The sequence below is a fragment of the Notolabrus celidotus genome, chromosome 22 (assembly GCF_009762535.1).
Source record: "Notolabrus celidotus isolate fNotCel1 chromosome 22, fNotCel1.pri, whole genome shotgun sequence".
In the NCBI taxonomy this organism is placed as follows: domain Eukaryota; kingdom Metazoa; phylum Chordata; class Actinopteri; order Labriformes; family Labridae; genus Notolabrus; species Notolabrus celidotus.
Genome location: NC_048293.1, coordinates 25070671 through 25092660, shown reverse-complemented (window position 1 = coordinate 25092660; position 21990 = coordinate 25070671). Strand labels below are relative to the sequence as shown.

Genomic DNA, 21990 nt, shown 5'->3' with positions numbered 1-21990 from the left:
GGGGTGAGGACGAGGGCATCAACGTGCATTCCTCCGAGCTTCAGTATAATTCGCCCATGACGGGTTCCCTGGGGACTGACACCCTCCTTCGCCAAAAATATTTGAGTATCCTCCTGCTCTGTTGTTCCAAAACACATGTAAAACAAACCCCAAACACACTCACCGGCTATGTTACCACTGCACAGTTATCTGTCAACAACGCTGTTTACTTATTGATACAGCTTTACAGAAACCTGAGACTGAGAATGTGGACGAATACTGTACTTATTTTGAAAGATGGAGAAGTGTAAACTGACAGATTTCTCAGCAGATTACTCAAAGTGATAAAGCTCAAAGGGCCATGTGGCTACAGTGTGTTTATACATTTCCACTCAAAGTGACGTCCATTGATCCTGGCACCCAGTGAAGTATCAGCACCTGAGATGAATCACATCACATCTTCTCTCATAGGCCGTTAAGTGAGTACGTGGTCGTTTAGCCGTCTTGGTAACTCTGCAGGGTTGTATTCTTTGAGTTGCAGCAGTGCGTCTTTGCTTTGCTACATTGCAAGAAATCTGGAAATCGTAGAAATACAGTTTGATTTCAAATCAATTAGCCACAGATCTCAACACTGCATCAAACTTGGCATCATCAACTCATAACAAGCTTCATGCCAAGTAGGATGCAGATATTCCTGCAAGTGCAAAGCAACAAATGTGTTGCATAGCTACGAGCAGGCGTCTGTGACAACACCTGTTGGTTGGTGTATTGCCTGTTTGAAGAATCAGGATGTTGAGGAGTTGCTGAGTTAAAGCTGGGTTATTAAAGTTGTGCACATAGCTGACTCATTTACTGACATGCAAGATAGTGTCGTATCTTGACAGCCCGTGATGTGCAGATGTAGAAGGAAGTTTGTGAGACTGGCTTGCTTGTATAGTTCCAGGTTTATTACAACAAACAACACCAGAATCGAACAAGCATTGCGACTGCTTGGAGGACGACTGGGACAGATGAAGTCTCCTCCTGAAGGTCTCCACGCTCTGTCTTATATAGGGTGAAGGTGTCCCCACAACACACACATATATGGACTTCTCAACACCAGATTTACATTGTTATTGGACCCCAGCTCTGAAGATCTTGAAGTGACAACGGTCAAGGATGCCAACTGTCACAATCAATCACATTTATAGGCAAGGTGCTCTTCTTTTACAAATTCCTGAAGCCTCCTGGAGTTATTTGAAACAACATACACTAACAACATAGACTTTATCTTATGTCGTTACATATCAGATACTTTAATAGTTAAGCTAAATAACAAGCCAGGTATGATGCGGGCAGACGAGGGCTCACAACATAGGAAATAAAAGTACAAGTTTGATCCCAGACTTCTTAGAAGGTCTGGGCGTACAATAACCCAAGTAGCGAGCCATGTCCTCATATTGCATCCAAGTTTAGTGGCTCAAATTTTCTGAGGTTAAGCCTTACAGCTAGCTTATTTTGGGCCTTGATACAATTCAGGGGTAGATATTCAAAAGGTACCTCCTGTACAGTAAACGTATAAAAAAATTAACTATAAAACCAAAGCAGCTTGTTGTTGTGGGTGTCAAACATGTTAGATACTGGGGTGCCAAATTAGTTTAGTGGTTAAATCCTGCACCAAGGGATTGTCTCCAACACTCAGCCTTACTCCTTCACTGCTTTAGACTCTATCCACTGTCCTGTCCTCTCAATAAAGGCATGAAAAGGACAAACCCTCCCCCCAAATATCGTAAAGAAGTTGAATGTTATTTTAGAGCTGGTGTCAGTGATCTGTGCACGATTTAACAACTGAGCTAGATTCCAATTTAAGGCCTCATGGGGATTGGCTCACTCTTGGAGTCAGCCTCAAGTGGTCATTAGAGGAACTGCAGTTTTTGGCTGTTCCACTTTGCTTTAATTTTTCAGCCCTGAAAATTTGGTCTCAATTTAGGAACACTAGAGTTGTTGAGTTGTATTTTAATGGAAAGTGAAGGAGAAGTTGTCCACCATGTACTGGAGCTTTTTTGGTTCCATATTCAGCCTCAGTCTTTATTTATACATCCTTCCTTGTTCCCCAAATTTTTCTATAACATTTCATAATTTGACTCGCCGACTTTCACCTGTATTGGAGTAATATTTGACCCAGAGGATCAAACTCTAGATGCCCTCTCTTATTATCCAAGGTCAGTTTTGTGTTGTTTTTGCAGATAATGTTGATAACTTTATTACCAAAGTACTTCAAGAAGCCAGCTTTACAAACCTTCAGTCATCACATAGTTGAACAGTAGAGACAAAATACTTCCCCATTGGTGGATAAACCGGAATAAAGCTGTTGTAACAAAGTGTTACTGTGATTTTTCTCAATGGGATGTGGAGTCTGTCAGTTCGATGTTTAAGCTCCGGGAGGAACAACAACAGAAGGGGTTAATGTAATCCATTTCATTGGTGGGGGGACTCTAATAACTGGTCTCTCCCTGCGTCTCCATTGGCCCGCAGAGTTTCCATTGTGCTGGCCGGTGCAGGTGTGGGACATGCTTTGTTGATCATAATCCCCCAGGCAAGGGGAGAGGCTTTGAGTGTGTTTGACGTACCCCACCGGCAGGCCCTTTGCTCCTCGGCCGCCGAGCAGCCACCGTCTCCAGCGGCCGCTCATGGGATCCGACAGGCGGAAAAATAATGAACAACACCTCAACCCGGAGCTGACCTGGCTCCAATTCACCAGCTCCACACGAGGGGTAAACGAACCACTTAATTGAGCCTTCCAGGATCAAATCATACTCAGGAGCCCCCCAAGCCAACCCGCGATCAACCCCCCCCCACCCACCACCACCTCAACCTCCTTCCCCGGACACAACCCATCAAGATGTTTTCCTACACACCCCCCACTCTCATTCCTCCACTTCTTTACAGTTTTCTGTTTTGTCTTAACAGTTAATGCAGGTTTAATGGAGTCTGATCAGCAGAGCAGCACATGGACGTGAACTGTTCTCACCTTCATATGTGTAAATATTCCTCTTATGAGCCGAGGTTGACCTTTGAACTTATGGAAAGATAAGTTATTTACATCCCGGCTTAGTGTTGGACTGGATGTTTAAGGTTGCTTTAAATACCTTTGAGTGAAAACGAGGGCTGTCATTGTTTATTTTATTTAATTGCAGTGAATTGCAAGTTTGATGCATGCTTAAAATTGCATTATTTTGCATTTCAAAACAGTTTTAAAGTCCATGTTTACAATTTAATATAAGTGTCTTAGTTATATTGTTGTTTGAGTTTTTGCCTTTATTGGATTGGACAGCCGAAGAGAGACATGAAATGTAGGGAGCAGAGAAAGGGGGAAGACATGCAGGAGACGGTCGCGGCCAGGAGTCGAACCGGCGACCTCTGCGACAAGGACTACAGCCTCTGGATGTGGGGCGCTTAGACTGCTAGGCCACCAGCATCCCTAAAACTAGTGTCTTGATCTGAGAATCAAATGAACTGTACTTAATGAACTCGACTTTGAGATTGTTCAAATGAATGCTGCACTGCTACACCAGTGTGGTCAGAAACCAGGACGTAGAGGCAGCTTTAAAACATTCCTGTGTTTGGTTGGACTTGTTGTACATGCACTCCACAACATTTCTTAATGTAAAGCTGTGTTGTCCTTTAATGGAACTAGTGTTAATATAGCTTGCTGTTATTCCAAGATCATTCTGATAACTCGCTGGCGTCCAGGGATCCCTGGTTAATGCAGCACTTTTCAGGAGTTCCAGTTGGGTTGCTTTCTCTGCATGATGCTTTTGTGATGCTGTTACCTGTTGACATCATTAAAGTACATGCATACATGTGCAGCTAATCAGACTGATATTTTGCTTCCTCTTGACACAAAGTACATTTAACTTTTTTTTTTATTAGTGATTTCGTGATTGACAAATATGCAAAAGGAGAGTTAATAAAGTTGTACACAACACATGACATGGAGCAGCTGAAAACCAACAGAAAGTATACTGGTAATAATACAATATATAATAATATGATAGTAGCAATTGGAAAGTTGTCAGTTCAAAACTGAGGGGGTAAGAGAAGGAACAAGTAAAAAACAAACAAAACAAACAAACAAAATAAATAAATGTAGAGAGAGAGAAAGAAGAAAAAAGTAAAATATGCCCATGAGATGCACAGTGGTGTTATTTTTCATAATAGCGGCTTAACTATTGTGTGCCAAAAGAGTCTAAAAAGGCATGCAATAAAGAAAAAGAAGAATGGACCTTAGTTTTGCACTTTAACAGCATTGGGATTAACTGACAGCCCCTTAAATCATGACATAAATGTGACTTATCAGAATCAGAAATATAAATAAAGTCCATAAAAAAAATAGAGAGTGGAGATAGAAAGTGACGTGCAACACAGGTTCTCAGCTGGAGTAGAATTGTATATGTCCCAGTAAGTGATATATCAAACCTGGTGCAGAATAATGAGGATTTTAAATGCTTCTTATACATTTTGAGACCATGCAGTTGAATGCAACTTGCAGCACAATATAAGAGAATTAAGGACCTCACTTAAAATATCTTAAATAACAAGGCAAACTTATTCTCAAAGCATCCTGTTTTGTAAAATAAAAATAAAACATATATTACTGAAGCTAAATTATAATCTGTAGACATGTGAGACACCTGAGAGTCAGTAAGGGTCACTCTAAAGCGCTGAACTCTTCTTATTTCTGATTTTCCTTTAATGAAGTTTTATGAAGCTTATCAGAGAAATCAGAGTTATCTCTGTACAACTACTTTTCAAGCTTTGCTGAGAGTTTACTTTGCCCTGTCTGACTGCTACTTATGTCCTGTAATGTCCCAGCAAACTGACACGACATCGCTCTGCTGTCCTTATTTCACATCACAGTTACAGATCCTGGATGAAGTCGGTCCTCGGGCCTTCATGTGAAACCTGCTGACAAGAGCAAAGTCTCCTCTCCTTCCGTGATGTTTCTCATTAGCGAGGCGTCACCTCTTCCCCGTCCCATTATCAGAGGAACAGTCTGGGTTGAGGGTCCTGTGGTGGGGTTGCTTAAGGACACGAACCTACAGTATACAGACAGTGTGCGAAACAGCATCCTCGGTCCCGTGTTCAACCTGCTTCCCAAGCCGCACCAACAATGGCGCTTTTCAAGTGTCACACGATAGAGCCGTGTGTGGGTGCCAAATTAGGCCGTGGTGCCTGATATTCCAGCCGCAGACAAAGGTGATCAAACAGAGCCTGGGTCAGCGGATCCTCTCTAAATGAGAAGTTCACACTTGGAAGAGGGGTCATTATTCAGCGGACAACACTGGAGCGGTCTGCTTGAGTGGAAAAGTTTTGAAGCGCCTGTGCTGTCCCACAAATGAGAGAGGAGGGACGTCTACAGCCGGCAGACTGTCGTTCAGGAGTCAGAACGCAGAGTGGTGCTTTCAACTTTTCATTTTTGGAGCAGTTTGCCTTTATTTGGTCGGACAGCTGAGGAGAGACAGGAGGTGTTTGGAGGAGAGAACGGGAAAGGAACACTGAACCAAACTGGCCCTCATAAAAACTTGCATTAAAGAGTAATCATGTAAATATGAATGTTAACAGGTCTCTAGTCTGAGCTGTGGATTTAGGATCTTCCAAAGCATATTAATGTTTGGCCATGTGGCTGTAAAAAGCCTGATCCTTAGACATTAATAAACAGAAGAGCGTCCATCATAAACAGGCTTCACATGTGCACAATGTGAGACAGACTCCACTCATGACTCATCATTTTTCAGCTTGTTCTCACTACAAAATCCTCAAATACTGACACAAATATTAGCATCAATCTGAGACATCATCATCCTCTAACTTATTGGCTTTTTAAAAGTCAGGAGTTGCAGAACCAGAGTCCAGAAGTCTGCTTGAGCTGGAAGACAAAAACAGGACTTTTGTGAAAATAAACAAATAGTTCAGGTTGTTGTTCTTCATAAAGTGGACTGCTTTGCAATATAGATAACACAACTTTGTACATGCATTCTTCTGTTTGGAGCAAAATGTAGGAGTAATAAATCAGGTGCAAAAGTGATGTAATGTTATTATGTAACTAAGAGTGACGTCAGTGCTTATTTAAACTAACCCCTGATCTTTTTCCTGAACCGTACCCTGGAGCTTTGCTGCTTATAATAAACAAACTGTAAGTGTTTGCTTCATTAGCCAGATGGAAATTATTATTATTATTATTTAATATTTATTTGTATTCACATCCATTAATGACAAGCAGGTATTAAGGATACATTATTTTTTTTTTAACACACAGAAACACATAAAATGAAACAGTACTGGAAGTAAAACTACACTATATTCCCCTAACCGTGAACACAGGGTCCCACCCACCCATTTTCTCTTCTCTGCAGTATCCGGTAAAGTCTGAAGTTTACCTAAATACATCAACACTGGATTCCAGATGCTGTGAAACTTGTTCTTAGACCCTCTCAGTGAATATTTAATTTGTTCTAATTGTATGAAGTGCAATAAGTCACTCAGGCACAGGGCTGCCTTGGGTGGGCTCGATGACTTCCAATGCAGTCGTATTCTTCTGCACGCAAGCAGTGTTATAAAAGCAATAATGTCTTTATGTCTTCTCCTCAATGTGCAATTATCTTTATCTGTAATACCAAATAGAGCTGCAGCTGCACTTGGCCGAAGTTCAATATGATGATTGGCTCATTTTGAAAGTCCCCTGAGTTAACACTGAAGTGGGTCGATCAGCATTTTCCAGTGATGCCCCTAAATCATGGAATACCCTCCAACAGACTTTAAAGCTGATATCCATTCCCTCTTTTGCAGAATTTAAGACTTTAATCTCCAACCACTGTGTCTCAAATTATATCTGTTTTAATTAATATATTATGTTGTGGATGATTGTGTGTTTGTTTGCTGTTTCTAATGTGCCTGTGATCTCGACGACATTGGAAATGAGGGAAACCTGAATGTCTTTTTGAGAATAAATAAAGGTTTTTAATTGAATATCAAGAGCCCTTGATATATAGTACTGAAGATCACACTCCAGTTGGGCGAAAGAGCGGGACATGACCAAAACATGTGAGTTAAATTAGTGGGAGTATTATGTCATCTGTCACAGCGAGCATCTACACCGGGATATATTCTTGAAAGTTCTGCTTTGGAGATAGTTGTATATATTTATATTGCAACATTTGCACCCTGCGCTACCTCACTTACTGTTTTATTGATTTATCTATTCACTCCATTATCCATATTTAGTTTAGTTTAACTCACATAGTCAGCTCTTTTCTAGTCTGTCCTCATCTTGTTGTTGTTGTTGTTTCCTCTTGTTTTTATATTCTGTCTTTGCTGTCCGTGTATATTTCATCTGTCGTTTTATTTGCATTTGCACTGCTTTGCACCTGACATGTGAAAAACACAATTTCATTCAGCTGTATTCAAGCTATCCAGATGAATGACAATAAAGTTTGACTTGACTTGAAATTATTTTGAGAGTCTAACTTAATGTCTTTAAACTCCATATTCCATTATTTAAATTCCCTTCTAAAATCTGTGCTTTTGGTCACGCCTGTCAGTGAGCATTATCAAACTTAAGCCAATGAAAAGTATTAAATAGAGTTTGTGATTGAACGTCATGCAGTGTTTTATCATCTGAAAAAGACTGTTCTGGAGGTATGAGGTCTCTACCTTCCAGCATCAATATTAATTATTACTAAGTGACCACCTTAATCTAAAAGTCCATCTGAGTGTTGTATTTTTATTCTTCCTCCAGATCCCTCTAAGTGCAAATCTGACACCTCCAGTGATAGACGGTTACAGAGCCGCCGCAGACAGAGCTGCTGTATTTGATGAGCTGTGAGTGTGAGTGTGTCGCATTATCACATGACAATTATGGATGGAACCGTTTACAGTCATATTATATAACCATATTTATTCATTATACTGCTTAATGTGTCAAACCAAACCATAATCACACCATGTCAACCTGTCACCACTGAACCATGTTCAACACTGACTGTAATTACCACTTTTTAATCACTTGGAACATTTGTACATTTGGATTCTATCTTTTATTTGACTTATTGAAACTTATTCTTGATTCTACTTATGTCTGGGTTGATGCAACAACTGAATTTCCCCCCAGGGATCAATAAAGTATCTTATCTTGTTTAACTGTGTTTGAAATCTGTGTTGAATAAAATGGATACAGGAGAGAGACAAAGCAGCAGTTACAGTACCACCTGTGTAGTTTACAGTAAGTCTGATAATTGTGTCACAGAGGGAAGACAGGCCGTACTATCATATCAATTTCACAGCATACCTCTGAAGTACTTTGAACACACTCACGGTGTGAATCCCTACGAGTAAATGAATTACCTAATCGTGTTTTTCCTAATCTGCTGGAAGGGGTGGCAAATATTTGCAGAGCGAATTTCTTCATGTGTCGTTTCTTAGCGGGAACAAAAGCAAGACGGCCTCTCCTCAATGTGGGGCAAACACTGCGGCAGAATGGAGACAAAAGAGATGCTTAAACCCCGTCGGTCTGAGGGGGATATCTTCACCTCTCTTCAGAGAGTCCCTAATTGATACATGGGGGATTGGCGTGAAGGGCCGGGGACAATAGCTGCATTGTTTCAGCGCTCGCTGAATCGAGATGTCTGTCATCTGCAGTGTCTTTGCAGGCCGCTTGGCTCGGCTCCAAACTTGAACTTTCTCTTTTGATTTTTTGCTGAAGCGTTTACATGCACGGCTCGTCTCTGCCTGTGCACACAGGACAGGAGGACACGTTGGAGGGAATCAGCTGTGGTGTTTTTCAGAGAGTATAAAGAAGGAAATCTGATGAATGTAACACAGAGGATTACTTATTTTCAACATGCTAGATGGACACACTTTGAGACATTTAAAACCTCTGGGGATGTTTGTTGAGGGGCCTTGAATTAAATAAACAAAGACATTGAGATGTTTGAAATCTCCATTGAACTTTTCACAGTTAAAAATGCAACATAGTTTAAAACATTATAATAAAAGTGTATTTAATTTAGAATGGTAATGACATCTATTGTGTACTTGTGTCAATGTTAATATTTCAATCTTGCATCTTTTCATATAAAAAGCTGTTCATTTAATATAAAAAAATGAAACCAATGGAAATATTAATTAAATGGTATTTTTTAATTTGTGTTTAATTTAAATAGAAATAGAAAAAATGTTAAAACTCTTGCAGGTTGAGCTGAAACCTGTGGAGGCCCCTTGATGTAGGCTGTTCATTGTTTCACTGGAAGTAATATATTAAAGTCTTCCTTTTTTTTTTATGATTTTTACAATTTTAAAAAGATTCTTTATAGAAACTTAAAGTGAAAACTTCTGGCCTATTTAATAATTATTATTGTGCTATATTAACATTCATTTCAATTAATTTCTGTACAACTCAGGGCTTCTTATTTGAGCCGCTGTATGCAGGGTCTATGAATGTAAACAAGCAAAGTTTCAGCTCTCCATCAATAGAGATAAACAAGACAGACTCTGATGGATGAACATTGTCCTCTGGGATTGATATCATTAATTAAACTCTATTCATTTATGATTAATAGAATTATAGAGCCGAGCCGATTCACTTTGTTCAGTTGGAGATAAAGGTTCAAATTAAGGGATTCAAATCAGCCAGACTTCACAAGAAAAAAAATTCAGTACAGCAAAAAGATACTTAAATTAATGCTTAAACATACACTACCAGTCAAAAGTTTGGAAACACCTTCTCATTCAAGTGTTTGCATTTATTTTAATTATTTGAAACACTGTAGATTAATACCAAAGACATCAAAACTATGAAAGAACATATATGGAATTATTTAATTTTTAAAAAAGTGTTAAACAAAGCAGAATATGTTTTATATTTTAGACTCTGTAAAGTAGCCCCCTTTTTCCTTCATGACAGCTTTGCACACTCTTGGTATTCTCTCAGTCTGCTTCATGAAGTGGTCTCCTGGAATGGTTTTTCTAATTAACATGAGCCTTGTCAAGAGTTCATTTGTAGAATGACTTGCCTTCTTAATGTGTTTGAGACCATCAGTTGTGTTGTTCAGAGGCAGGGTTAGTACACAATGGATAGTCCTATTTGACTACTGTTGTAATCCAGATTATGGCAAAACCAGATCATTTCATAGTTTGGTGTCTTTGGTATTAATCTACAATGTTGAAAATAATTAAAATAAATAAACATTGCATGAGAAGGTGTGTCCAGACTTTAAACTGGTAGTGTAGGTTTATTACTCAATTTAAAAAAACTCATGTTGGAGGTAAAGCCGTTTTTTCTGCACACACAGTAAGTTGCATTGAGCTGAAATGGAGTAGAAGTAATTCAAAATGAGCTTTACGGTTTGCATTCAGATGATAATGAAGCCGTGATTACACTGATGCCCTGTCTGAAAAGGATGCATGACAATACAATCGAGACCACATGATATTTATTAATAGACACAGTTGAAACTGCCTGTAGCTGTGTGTACTTTATAAAGATAAAAAAAAAAGGGACAAAAATAGATACAAAAGCCGTTCAATGATTGTCACACTGAATCCTGAGAGAAACCATGATATAGCATATATAGTTTTAATATATATATTTATAGATTTATGACATCTGTGTTTCAGTGATACTGTTTTCAGCGCGTTCTGTCAGCTAATATTCACCTCTGCTTGAATCAAACTACGTTCAGACAACAGTAGAAAACAATGCCTATTAGCATAAATAGCATAAATAATCACAAACTATCTTTATAATTTACAAAAATACAAACTTTTCAGAGTCCACGTGTATTTACAAGAGCTGCAGTGCTGTCGTTTCAGTCAACATGGAGGGTATAAAAATAAGGCAAGCGGGTTATATTTGTATTAAATCAATTGTTACTGCATTTGGAGCCTGTGTGAATTCACAGGACTCTTCATCATCGTGATTGTCTCTTTGAGGTAACGGCGGTCTCACAAAGGCAACTTTGGCAGACTTAAGCTGATTGGACATTTCATCAACTAGAATTTTGGGCTAGATTTGGCAAAAACTGGCAAAAATATCAAACGTACATTTACATATCAAACATGTCCGAGTGGGTTTCCACCACAAGAGGAGAGGATGTCTAGAGCAGGGGTTAAAAATATTACACAAGACACAAGTGTTCAGTGGTTCTGACTTTGCATGTGTTTTTTTTTTTTTTTAGCATGAAGAGCAAAGAAGAAGCTTTAAAGGAGTAGTTTCAAAAAATATATATAAGTGCTCGTTTTTGTTTCAGGCTGGTGTTTCCACAGTTCGAGTGCTCGTCAATGAACTTTCTGATCTCTCCAGTGAACTGACTCATGACGGGATATTTGTGTTTGTGATGCAGAGAAGCTACCCAGCATGCACCAGGTTTCCTCTCTGAAAAGAAGTCAGTGTTCTGGTCTCTTAAAACCGTGTGATGCTGCGATGAATCAGCTCCTATAGCTCGCTCCCTTCCCGTGGGTAAATCAGGCTGTTGACGCTGAAGCTGTTGTAGAAGTGACCGTTGAACTGTCCGCTCTGCCCGCCGCCAAACGTGTTGTAGTACACTCCACGGTTAAAATGCAGGCCCTCGCCGTGCTCTGCGGCCCCCGTGTCCTGCCCGCCGTGGTTCAGGTGGTACGGGCTCAGGGCCGTAATGTTCCTATTCGACAGCTCGTTCACCAGTCCCAGAGACCCCTGACGACTGGGGCCCCCCGAGCTGAGCGTGGACATGCTGCTGTAAAAGTTATTAAAACAGGGAGCGCTCGAGGACAGTCCGGGGGGCGAGGATGACGAGGAGGTCTTGTGGTTCTCGTTCATGGGCTCCATCTCCGGCGAGGACGGCCCCAGCAGCTGAGGGCTGTCCGCGGGCTTCAGTGAGGCCCCTAACGCTGACCTGCCGTCCTCCACTTTTGTGGCCCCTGATGCTCCGACCGCTGCTGCTCCTCCTGAGCTGCTCGGGTCTGATCGCCTTTTTCTTTTCCTGCGGAAGTTCCCGTTGTCAAACATCTTCTCACAGTTCGGGTCCAACGTCCAGTAGTTCCCTTTTCCTGTGATGGAAGACGACACATCTTATAACACCTGATTTGACTACTCCTTTCATTTAGATTGAACAATGAGGCTGTGTGTGATCACTTCTGTTGTTGAAATACATGCTTCAAATTTCTTCTTGACATTAATATCACATTTTATTTGTTTCCCTCTTTAGTCACCTTTTCAAGTCTATGTATGACTCCACAGATAAATGCACAGAAAGCTCACTGCAGCTCTCTCTCATGGCAAACTTCTGTCATATTTAAAATGTCTTATCACTGGTCTTGTTCTCTTTTTGGTGAGTTACTTTTTTAAGATAATAAACCTTAGAAATTTAGAAACACACTTTCCTGAGCTGACTGACATTGTGGTCTCCAAAGTGGAGGTCAGGACCCCCAAGGAGCTCACAAGACACGGAAAAAGGGATCACAAGACGCCTTCAAAATACATTACACATTTCAATTAATTTAGATTCAATATTTCATCCTGTATGTAAAATAATTTACAAAACAGAGGCAACATTTTACATTTTACATGTAAATAAAAACAGTGTCATCACTTTGCTACTTTTCTTTGTGGCCACATGACCCCTGAGGTGATTACAGATCAGTTTTAGCTGCACAGGTAATGTAGCGACATGTGCACATAGGTAGGGTAATGTTCTGCAGACACACACACACACCTCACCTTGTGTGTGTGTCTGCTTATTAGATCACTGCTCCAGCATAGACATGACAAGTATTTGAATCTGTCTAGTTTTACTTTACCCATTTTGAATTAATGCCACTATAAAATAATATGTGTGTTGTTATTGTATCTTCTTTTGGATCGGCCTATCAGAGCGTGTGTGCGGCTGTGAAACTTGTCTAACCACCTTGAGGGTTATTGGAGGTCGCCGGCTGGAAAGTTTGGAAGCTCTGCGTTTAGACTGAAGTAAAGCTGAGGATTAAAAACTACATTTATATCATATTATGGGTGCATTCTATTTTTTTCTAATGTAGCTAAATATTCAACTGATATATTGTGTAAATAGAATTGCTACATTTACTAAATAAGGAGCTTTAACACTGCAAAAACTCAAAAATAAGCAAGTGAAAAATGTGCAGAGCCACATTCACCTGATGAGTCTAGATAAATGTCTTAGTTTAAGATATTATAAGACAAAAACACTTCCTGAATTTTGTATAATGTGTAAAAAAAAATCTGCCAATAACATAAGGGAAATGAACTTAAGTGTCTTGAAATAAGAAGAATTAACTTAATTCAAGAAAAGTCACAAGATGCTCATTACCAATAATTCAGGTCTTATTTTACTTTATCTTTAAATAAGACATTTATCTGGACTTGCAGGTGAATGTGGCTTCAACTGAATCTAATAAAAAAATTCAGACACTTTGTTAGCTTTAAATTTGTATATTGTACTTTTATTTATTTTATAGTGATGCTCAAAAATAAATGAACCTATAAACACTTTTTAAAATACCCTCATCTGTGACCGTGCAGCTAATATCTTATTTGTGTGTAATAGTAACTTTTTGCTCTTATAATAAATAAAGACAATATCTTATGATGTGTTTTTATTTCTGTGAAATATATAAAGGTTGAGTATATGAACCAGACATATAAAATATCAGGTGTAATAATAACTTGAGGATTGTATTCATGCTTTAAAGTTTTACTCTCTCATTATTCAACAAGCACTGTGAGTTTATTTCACACTAACATAATTAATAAATGTATTTAAACTAAGTCAACAGGAGGATTAACCTGAACCTAAATGCCCCATATGATTATTAATAATAATAATACTAAAGTCTGTGGTGCGTTCAGGGTACCTGGATCGTCCTCGTCCCTCGGCACTTTCTTGAAGCAGTCGTTTAGTGACAAGTTGTGCCGGATCGAGTTCTGCCAGCCGGCTTTGCTCTTCTTATAAAAGGGGAAATTGTCTGCCACATACTGATAGATCTGGCTCAGGGTCAGCTTCTTCTCATGCGCGTTCTGGATGGCCATGGCGATGAGCGCAGAGTAGGAGTAGGGCGGCCGGACCAGCTTCAGGAGCTCCTCCTGACTGGCGATGGACAGCCAGCCCAGGTCTGGCCCTCCAAAACCAGGTGAGTTCGTAATGAACTGCCTCTGGGAGCCGTAGGAGGGCGGGATGAAGGAGGCCGGGTTGTTTCCGTGCAGGTAGGACGCGGAGGAGTTGACTCCCGGCCCGTTGAGCCACAGGTACGGGTTTGGAGACGACGCGTAATCCCCGATGCCGTACCCTGCGGGTCTCTGCGCGCCCTGCAGACTCTGCTGGTGGTACATGCTGCTGAAGTTGTCGCAGTACACAGCAGCCATGTCCGGGGCCTCCTGGGCGCCTTTAGGTGGGAGAGAGCCGACGGTAGGGGAGGTGTGCTGCTGGTGGTGCTGGTGATGGGACTGGGGGTCGATGGAGTTCATCACTCCCCGCGGGAAATCCCAAAAGGAAGAGCTGATCGGTTCAGGTGTCCTCTCCCTCTCTCTCTCTCTCTCTCTCGCTCTCTCTCCCTCTCTCTCTCTCTGAGCAGGCAGCAGCAACAAGTGTCAGAGAGGATGGAGCAGTGAGGGGAGTTTTAATAGTATAAACCCTCAACAGCAGCCACATCCAGGAGCAAGATAACTCCCAGCAGCCAATCCACACAGAGTGAGTAACAGGAGGTGTGGTCATGTTCTCCTCATTCAGCTCAGAGTGGGTCACTGGTTCCAAATGTTTCCCCTGGAAAAACCTCCAGGGGAGACTCAGCAGAGGAGCAGACTGCTGCTGCTGCTGCTGGGATGTGTTCCTCAGGGCGACACGCTGAAGGTGAAGCTGGGATTATTTACACTCAGACAACAAACAAGAAACTTTATGCAAGTTTTCTCTCCTCTGTTACCTGCAGAAATCTGTGGCATGACAGTGCATCTAAAATTTTTGTTCACTTTGCAATTTACTCTCACTTTTCCCAAGGTGAAAACAAAAACAAATGCTGCAGGATATGAGGAGGAGGATACTGTTTCTCAGGTTGAGGATAGATGTTTGATTTGGCATTCAGTAAGTGTGTGAGAAAGAATTTATACATAAAAACAGCTTCAAAACAGAACTAAAAAATAAATTAAAAATGCAGCATTATACTACAAAATAATTGAAAAGAGTTACACTGATTAACTCTCCTTTCAGAAGTAGATTAAGGGGAATGGAGAAAAAGACACCATGTATTGGGTGGTCGGTTTCAGAGCAGGTTGATCTTCTTACGTGTGATTTATCTAAATCATCTAATCAAAATACAGTAAAAAACATGGAACATGGTGATTAAAACATGACACTTTCATCACAACAATGTTGACTTCAATTCATCATTTCATCATAAGGCAAAAAGTTGCCTTTTAAAAGTTTTCTATGGAACTTAATCCAGCATAGAAAGTTCCATGTGCATCAGTAACAACACCAAGCTTATCAGTATGTCCCTATAAGCTCATCGATCACATGATAAGAGCTGTGTACTTTCTCAACACGTCCCCTTCATTGTATTTATGTGTCTTTAATTAACAGAACTCTAACCAACATTTTTTCTCTCCATTTTTTAAAGAGATAACCGACACAAAGCATTCCCCAGCATCTCAGAATCCTAATCCCCGTAATCCTAACCCTAAAGCCATTTCTTTACCCCTCAGACAGCTTAAGCCGGGGTTAATTTCCCTACATTTCAATGAAGTGTGAATTCCCTCTCTCTCTCCCTCTCTCAACTCATTTCATCCTCACTCCTTCCTTTCGTAAGTGCAAGATCAGATTAAAAAAACAAACGTGTGACTGTACTTGTGAGGACATTTTGGTGACCCAAGTTGCAACTCCAGGTGTTTAAAAATCTTGCAAATGCAGAAGTGGAAGAAACTGCAGTTCAAATAGCCAGGAAGCCTCATTAAAATCCATACGTACTGAAATGTCCATTCTTACAGCAGAACTAGGGCCTGTGTCCACTGACGGCATTGTAGCGATGGCAGTGCCTGCATCCCTGACTTCTGAGCGCTCCATGATGGTGCTTGGTGTTGATGGGTGCACATTTTTTTCTGCAGCACTTCTGTTTCCCTCAGGAGTGACTGAGCCCGGGGTGCTGGTGGCCTAGTGGTCTAAGCGGCCCGCATGTAGAGGATACAGTCCTCGTCGCAGAGGTTGCCGGTTCGACTCCCGGCCAGTCGACCATTCGCTGCATGTCCTCCCCCACTCTCTACACCCCACATTTCCTGTCTCTCTTCAGCTGTCCTATCATTAAAAAGGCAAAAATGCCTTAGTGACTGAGCCCGTTTTAAAATTCTCTGTATGCTTCATGTTTGTTTATTCATGGCCTTTCACAAAGAACAAAACAAAATGATGTTGTTGCATTAGCAGCAGCTCTACCTGGAAACTGTATCTTATAAGAACAGTTTATGTAGTGAGTACAAAGAGCCAAAAGCCTCTGAGAGGCTGAGGTTGGGCCTAGTAAAGTGTCTGATGCACTAAAAGCAAAAATCCCTGATGTACAAAAAAATAAGTTTCACTTTTTATTAATGAAAAAGGAAAATCAACTCATGATAAAGTGCACAAACAGATGATTAAAGTGATCCAAAGAAAATAGCAGTCAACAAAAAGTACACAGACTCAGCTCACCCCCTCTCTCTACCTCCAAACAAAAGAGAACAGGTGGCCTACATGAACAGAATACCCCCGCCTGTAACACATGACCAAGAAATAACCTAATTAACTGACCCCACAATAAACCATATTGTAAACAAACAACAAAAATGACACCACAAAAATATGCAAACAATAAACTACCCTAAAACTCAAAATAAGAGACTATACACACTCAAATCCTTCATGGCTCCTACAGTATAGTTAGTTCAGACCTCTGCCATTGATGATGACACTTCACTACATGTGTTTCAGTGAAGACTAAGACGCTACCAGAGCAAAGATGGCTTTAATGGACACAGCCTGGTACTGAACATTGTTTCGGTCTCTATTACTCATTTATTTCTGTTCTAAAGGGATGAATATTATTCGTTGATATTAAAGCTGTACATAGCCATAGTTAGGGGCGTGGCTTATTTGACTGACAGGTGTGTACATTGTTGCTATAAGGCTCTGTTTGATAAGCCTGAAGTCAGGGGCGGATGTTTAGGGGGGCTGAGCCGGGCGAGATACATTTCACTGTTTTGTACATTTTAATGCAATTTCATTCCCACATTTGTGACAGAAAAGTGTAACACTTTTTGGGAAAGTCTGTGACTAAAACCATCAAATCTGATAAAGGTGATTTAAATGCTGAGCCACAGCAAAAGAGAAATAGATTGGACTCATAAAAGAAAGATATGGTAACCATAATTTCTGGGGAAAGACAACTCATTTGGATACAGCAGCTCCTCAACATATACATAAACAGTATGCATGTTTCTGGAGTAAACCAGCCCTCTATAGTGAGTACCAAAAATACCAAAAATTGACATTGGAGTTATTTTTTGGACTTTCATTTGAAATGCAATGCACAACATGTAAAGGCTGATTTATACTTCTGCGTTGAATCAACGGCGTACCCTACGCTGGGGGTCTGCGTAGCTCCCGTACCTACGCCGAGGCCTACGCACGTAGCTGACGTGCACCTCCTCCAAAATGTAACTCCCCGTAGAGCCGACGCGGACCTCAAGCTCTGTGATTGGTCCGCTCGGCGGCTTTGTATTTCCCGCATTTACAACACTTCCGGGATCCCGGACATCGGCCGCACATCGGCTGTGTATTTCATCTCCTCCTCTCTATTCTTCATGTAATCATGTCTGTATGATAAACAGCAACATGTATCAGCTGTAGATTAACATAACACGCTCTGAATCACTGTGGAAAAGTAAACAGAGATCGTAGCGAGGCAGGAAGCAGGCGACCTGCTCTCAGAGAGACCACACTGCCCTTGGAGAGAGAGACCACACTGCGTTGGAGCTGCTGAATTTTTGTTCTTAAAATATTACATTTCAACCAAGTACTGTATGGTTTTGAAACTTTTCTAGCTTGTTAAAAAGGACATACAGTAAAAAAAAAATATCTTAAATTTTAGGGGTGCTGGGATTCAATTTCGAGGTGCTTCAGCACCCCCAAAAATGAGCTAGAAACGCCTATGCCTGAAGTGAATTGGAGTCAGCATTACGGTCACTATCTTTGTGCTTCATAAGGAAACTCCTGAAACCAAAGGGTGTCGTCACTGAGACTATACGTCCATGCTTTATTCAGTCCACCTGTTAGCCTGAATAAAATTCCCCCTTTGATAACTCTCACTGTAATGAAGCCATGAGAGTCAGTTCTGTGTTTGAGTCAGTGCCACTGTGAGGAGGAATGTTTTGTCCCCAGATGTGAGGCGAGTCCTCAAGATGTGTGTGTTCACAGATTGTTCAAACAACACACTGGCCTCGCAATTAAGGCATAGGGAAAAAAAACCCAAAAAACCCAAAAACCCCCCTCTTGCACACGCTTAAAAATACATAATGAAAAGTATATACAGAATAAAAAAAGGAAAATTAACTGCAAATATTGACATAAAATGAAGCTCAGCAGAAGTTGAAGCAGCAAGACTCTCCTTATTCATTCATCAAACACACAGTGTGGATTGTTTGGACCCTCCTCCACCCTGTCCCATTTAGACCTCATCATCAGGGTTAGGGGTTTAGTTCAACCCTCATCACATCCTGCATCCTTCCCTCACCATTGACAGTGTCTAGGTCCTGTCAGGGGGATTATTGTATCCTGTGGTCGGCCTCATCAAGACATGAAGACGTCTTGATGGAATCTAATATCCAAAGTAGTTCCACATTTGACATCCTCTCTGAGTCTTGTCAACTAAATTATTATTAAAATGAGAGAAAGTCGGCTCTCCTGATTGAAATGGGAAGTGGAATCATGACCACTGCTGCATTTTCATGATAACTTGTGCACATTAGATGATAATGCACCAAAGTGAAACATTATTACCTATGGAGATTAAGGGGCTGTGAGAAAAAGGAGATTAAAACTGAGAGACTTCTGATCAAATGAAGTTGTCATGTTCCATGGGGCTGAGAAAAGTCAACCATGCAGCCTTAAACTTCAGTTCATGTCCTTTCTTTCTCTCCTCTGACTCGGTTCATTCCTGAAACTTCTCTTGTGGACGCACACTGCCACCTTGTGCATTCTTGTTTCAGTGGCAAACTCAGCCACACACACTCATCTCAAAGTATTCAAGGCTTTTATGTGCAATACACAAACCACCACAAGAGGGAGGCAGCAGACTGTCCACCGTGGAGCAAAACCTCAGCTCCAGTGCAGGTTGTGAAAACATCCACAGGAGAGAGCCAAACACTGCCGTAAAGAGGCTTCGGATGGCGGTGCCAAAAAGCCATCAAAGTGTTGAATGTCTTTGCCTCAGAAATCTAATATGAATGTGTGGTTTTTCCCTGTGACAGCTCCTGGAGATCCAGAAGGTCTTTGAAGATTTTTAAAGTATGCTTTCAGCAGCATCAAAGCTTACTCTGACCCAGAGAGCTCAGAGTGAGACTTTTAGTTGATGTGTTTGGTCTTTAAAAAAGGCAAACAGTTCATTTGAAAGTGTCTTTAGCTGCAGCTTGTCTGCATGTTGCAAAATCCCACCCATGCTGCATGCCTGTTTGGAGAGGAACCTTCTAATAAGGCCGAGTCAGACCCCCTCTGAGCCCTGCTGTGATTACTTTCGTTGGTATTGACACATTATCTGCCAACACTTCCCTGTTTTGTAGCATCTGATGGACTGAGGTTTTTCCTCTAATGCAGCTTTTCCACGGAGCTCCAGGCCGCACAGTAATTGTCCGCGCAGCACCAGGAGTCGCTCTGTCTGACTGTAATTCTATAATATCGGGGTTGGCTATGACAATAATCCCCGGGGCTCTTCGTGCGTCGCCAGAACTGTTTCACAAACTCGGATATATGTATGAGAAAGAAAGAGAGGACTCTGAAGCTCCTGTCAGCAGACTGTTTTAAAAGACAGAGTTTGTCGTGATGCAGCAGCTTCAGACTGTCAGAGTTCAAGAACCCAAAGGAGTGAAAGAAGTACACATGACTTTTAACATGAAACATAACAGGACTTGAAGAGAAACGGTTTACTATATTAAGCACCAAACGACAAATGATGCCTCTTAGTTGATTCTCGTGTCTGAATGGATGCACACTAAAGCCTGTTCGATCTAAAGAGAGCTGTCAGATCCTCCACATTGAGATGGACTAATTCTCTCTTAAAGGCACTATGAGGAGTTTTTCACCAGCTGATAAACACACTGAAACCAACACTGATGCCTCTTTATGACCTTCAAAAGCAAACAAAACCATAAACAACAACACTGATACCTTCTCTGTTGTCATTTTTAATGCCTTAAACCACTCAGAGGGGGTAGGTGTCAGACCACATGATTGACATTTGGCTGTAGAAACACAATTTTTCGGCTGAATTCATGGCAAATAATCATTGAGTGATAAATCTGGCTGTAGAAAGAGAGCAGGGTGAGGTTTTTGTTGAAAACACTGCTTTTGCATGTACAGAACAAGAGATAAGAGGTATCACTTTGTCCACAATGGGGCGCCAAAATTGGTATAAATCAAAAGTTCCTCACAGGAACTTTAAGTTACAGCTTTTCAGTTGCACCATCAAAATAGCTGGGACTTGCTGCAAGCACCCGACCTATATAACCTACTGATTACTGATCAGCCTCAGCTGGGACTCAGCAGGAGCCTGACGGCAAAAGAGCACACAGGTGTGCAGCTCCTGGGGACACAGAAAGGGTGGAGAATACAAAACTAAAACACAGCAGGCGATACAAACTCATAAGAAATAAAAACAGAGAGAAGAACAATGTTTATTAATTTAACTGTAGAACACTAACAGAACAGTTCAAAACACCATCACTAACATTACCTGATATAATGTACCTGATAAAAAACACTTCACATCAAAATATATCATCTCAGAGAGAAATTGTACTGCTCAAGGCTTTCTCTTCTAAGTCTCTGGAGACAAAATTGAGATTCTCACTTCAGCCTCATTCAAGTTTCAAATTGTTCTCACTCGTTTCTCATTGCTGCACGGTGGTGCAGTGGGTAGCACTGTTGCCTCACAGCTAGAAGGTTCCTGTTTCGAATCCCCGGTTCGGTGGTTGCCTTTCTGTGTGAAGTTTGCATGTTCTCTCCCTGCATGCGTGGGTTCTCTCCGGGTACTCTGGCTTCCTCCCACGGTCCAAAGACATGCTCACCAGGTTAATTGTTCACTCTAAATTGCCCGTAGGTGTGAGTGTGTGCGTGACTGGTTGTCTGTCTCTCTGTGTTAGCCCTGTGATAGGTTGGCGACCTGTCCAGGGTGTACCCTGCCTTCCGCCCGAAGTCAGCTGGGATAGGCTCCAGCCCCCCATGACCCCAAACGGGATAAGCGGTCAAGATAATGGATGGATGGATAGTTTCTCATTAGTTTCTCCTAAAGTTCACGAGAGAAGTTGAGACCATGACATGAGTCTTATTTGAGACTTAAATGAGAGATCTCATTAATGGCTAATTTTCTTCTCTTTTTTTAAATATATTTTTTGCCTTTATTTGACAGGACAGCTGAAGAGAGACAGGAAATGTGGGGAGTAGTGAGCAGGGGAAGACATGCAGGAAATGGTCGACCGTCTGGGAATCAAACCGGCGACCCCTGAGACAAGGACTGTAGCCTCTGTATGTGGGGCGCTTAGACCACTAGGCCACCAGCGCCCAAAATAATCCTCCCCTTTAATTGTAATAATCTGTCTAAATCTGGTCGGCCCTTTTGTGGCCCATATTTTAAATAAATGGTCTGTCATACCTGTCGTATGAAATCTCTATCTTTTGCATTGTCTCTCAAATCCACTAAATCTTTGTGAAGTTGTTTTGTTCCAAACAGACTTGTAAAGGAATGACCAGATTGTGAAGT

General features: G+C 41.1%; 1 protein-coding gene and 1 long non-coding RNA gene across 2 annotated transcripts; one reads left to right on the top strand and one right to left on the bottom strand.

The window, feature by feature from the left end:
• Positions 1 to 10518: 10518 nt before the first annotated feature.
• foxi2 (forkhead box I2) lies at positions 10519 to 14628 on the bottom strand. Its single transcript, XM_034675381.1, has 2 exons — positions 13861 to 14628; positions 10519 to 12042 (listed from the first exon to the last, which is right to left on the bottom strand). Exons 1-2 carry the CDS (start codon positions 14468 to 14470, stop codon positions 11450 to 11452), a joined length of 1203 nt encoding a protein of 400 aa, XP_034531272.1. The 5' UTR covers positions 14471 to 14628; the 3' UTR covers positions 10519 to 11449.
• On the top strand, positions 13913 to 21671 carry LOC117806436. The gene is made up of 3 exons (XR_004629671.1): positions 13913 to 14136; positions 14578 to 14693; positions 21640 to 21671. It is a non-coding gene; the product is annotated as an uncharacterized LOC117806436 (long non-coding RNA).
• Positions 21672 to 21990: the final 319 nt, after the last annotated feature.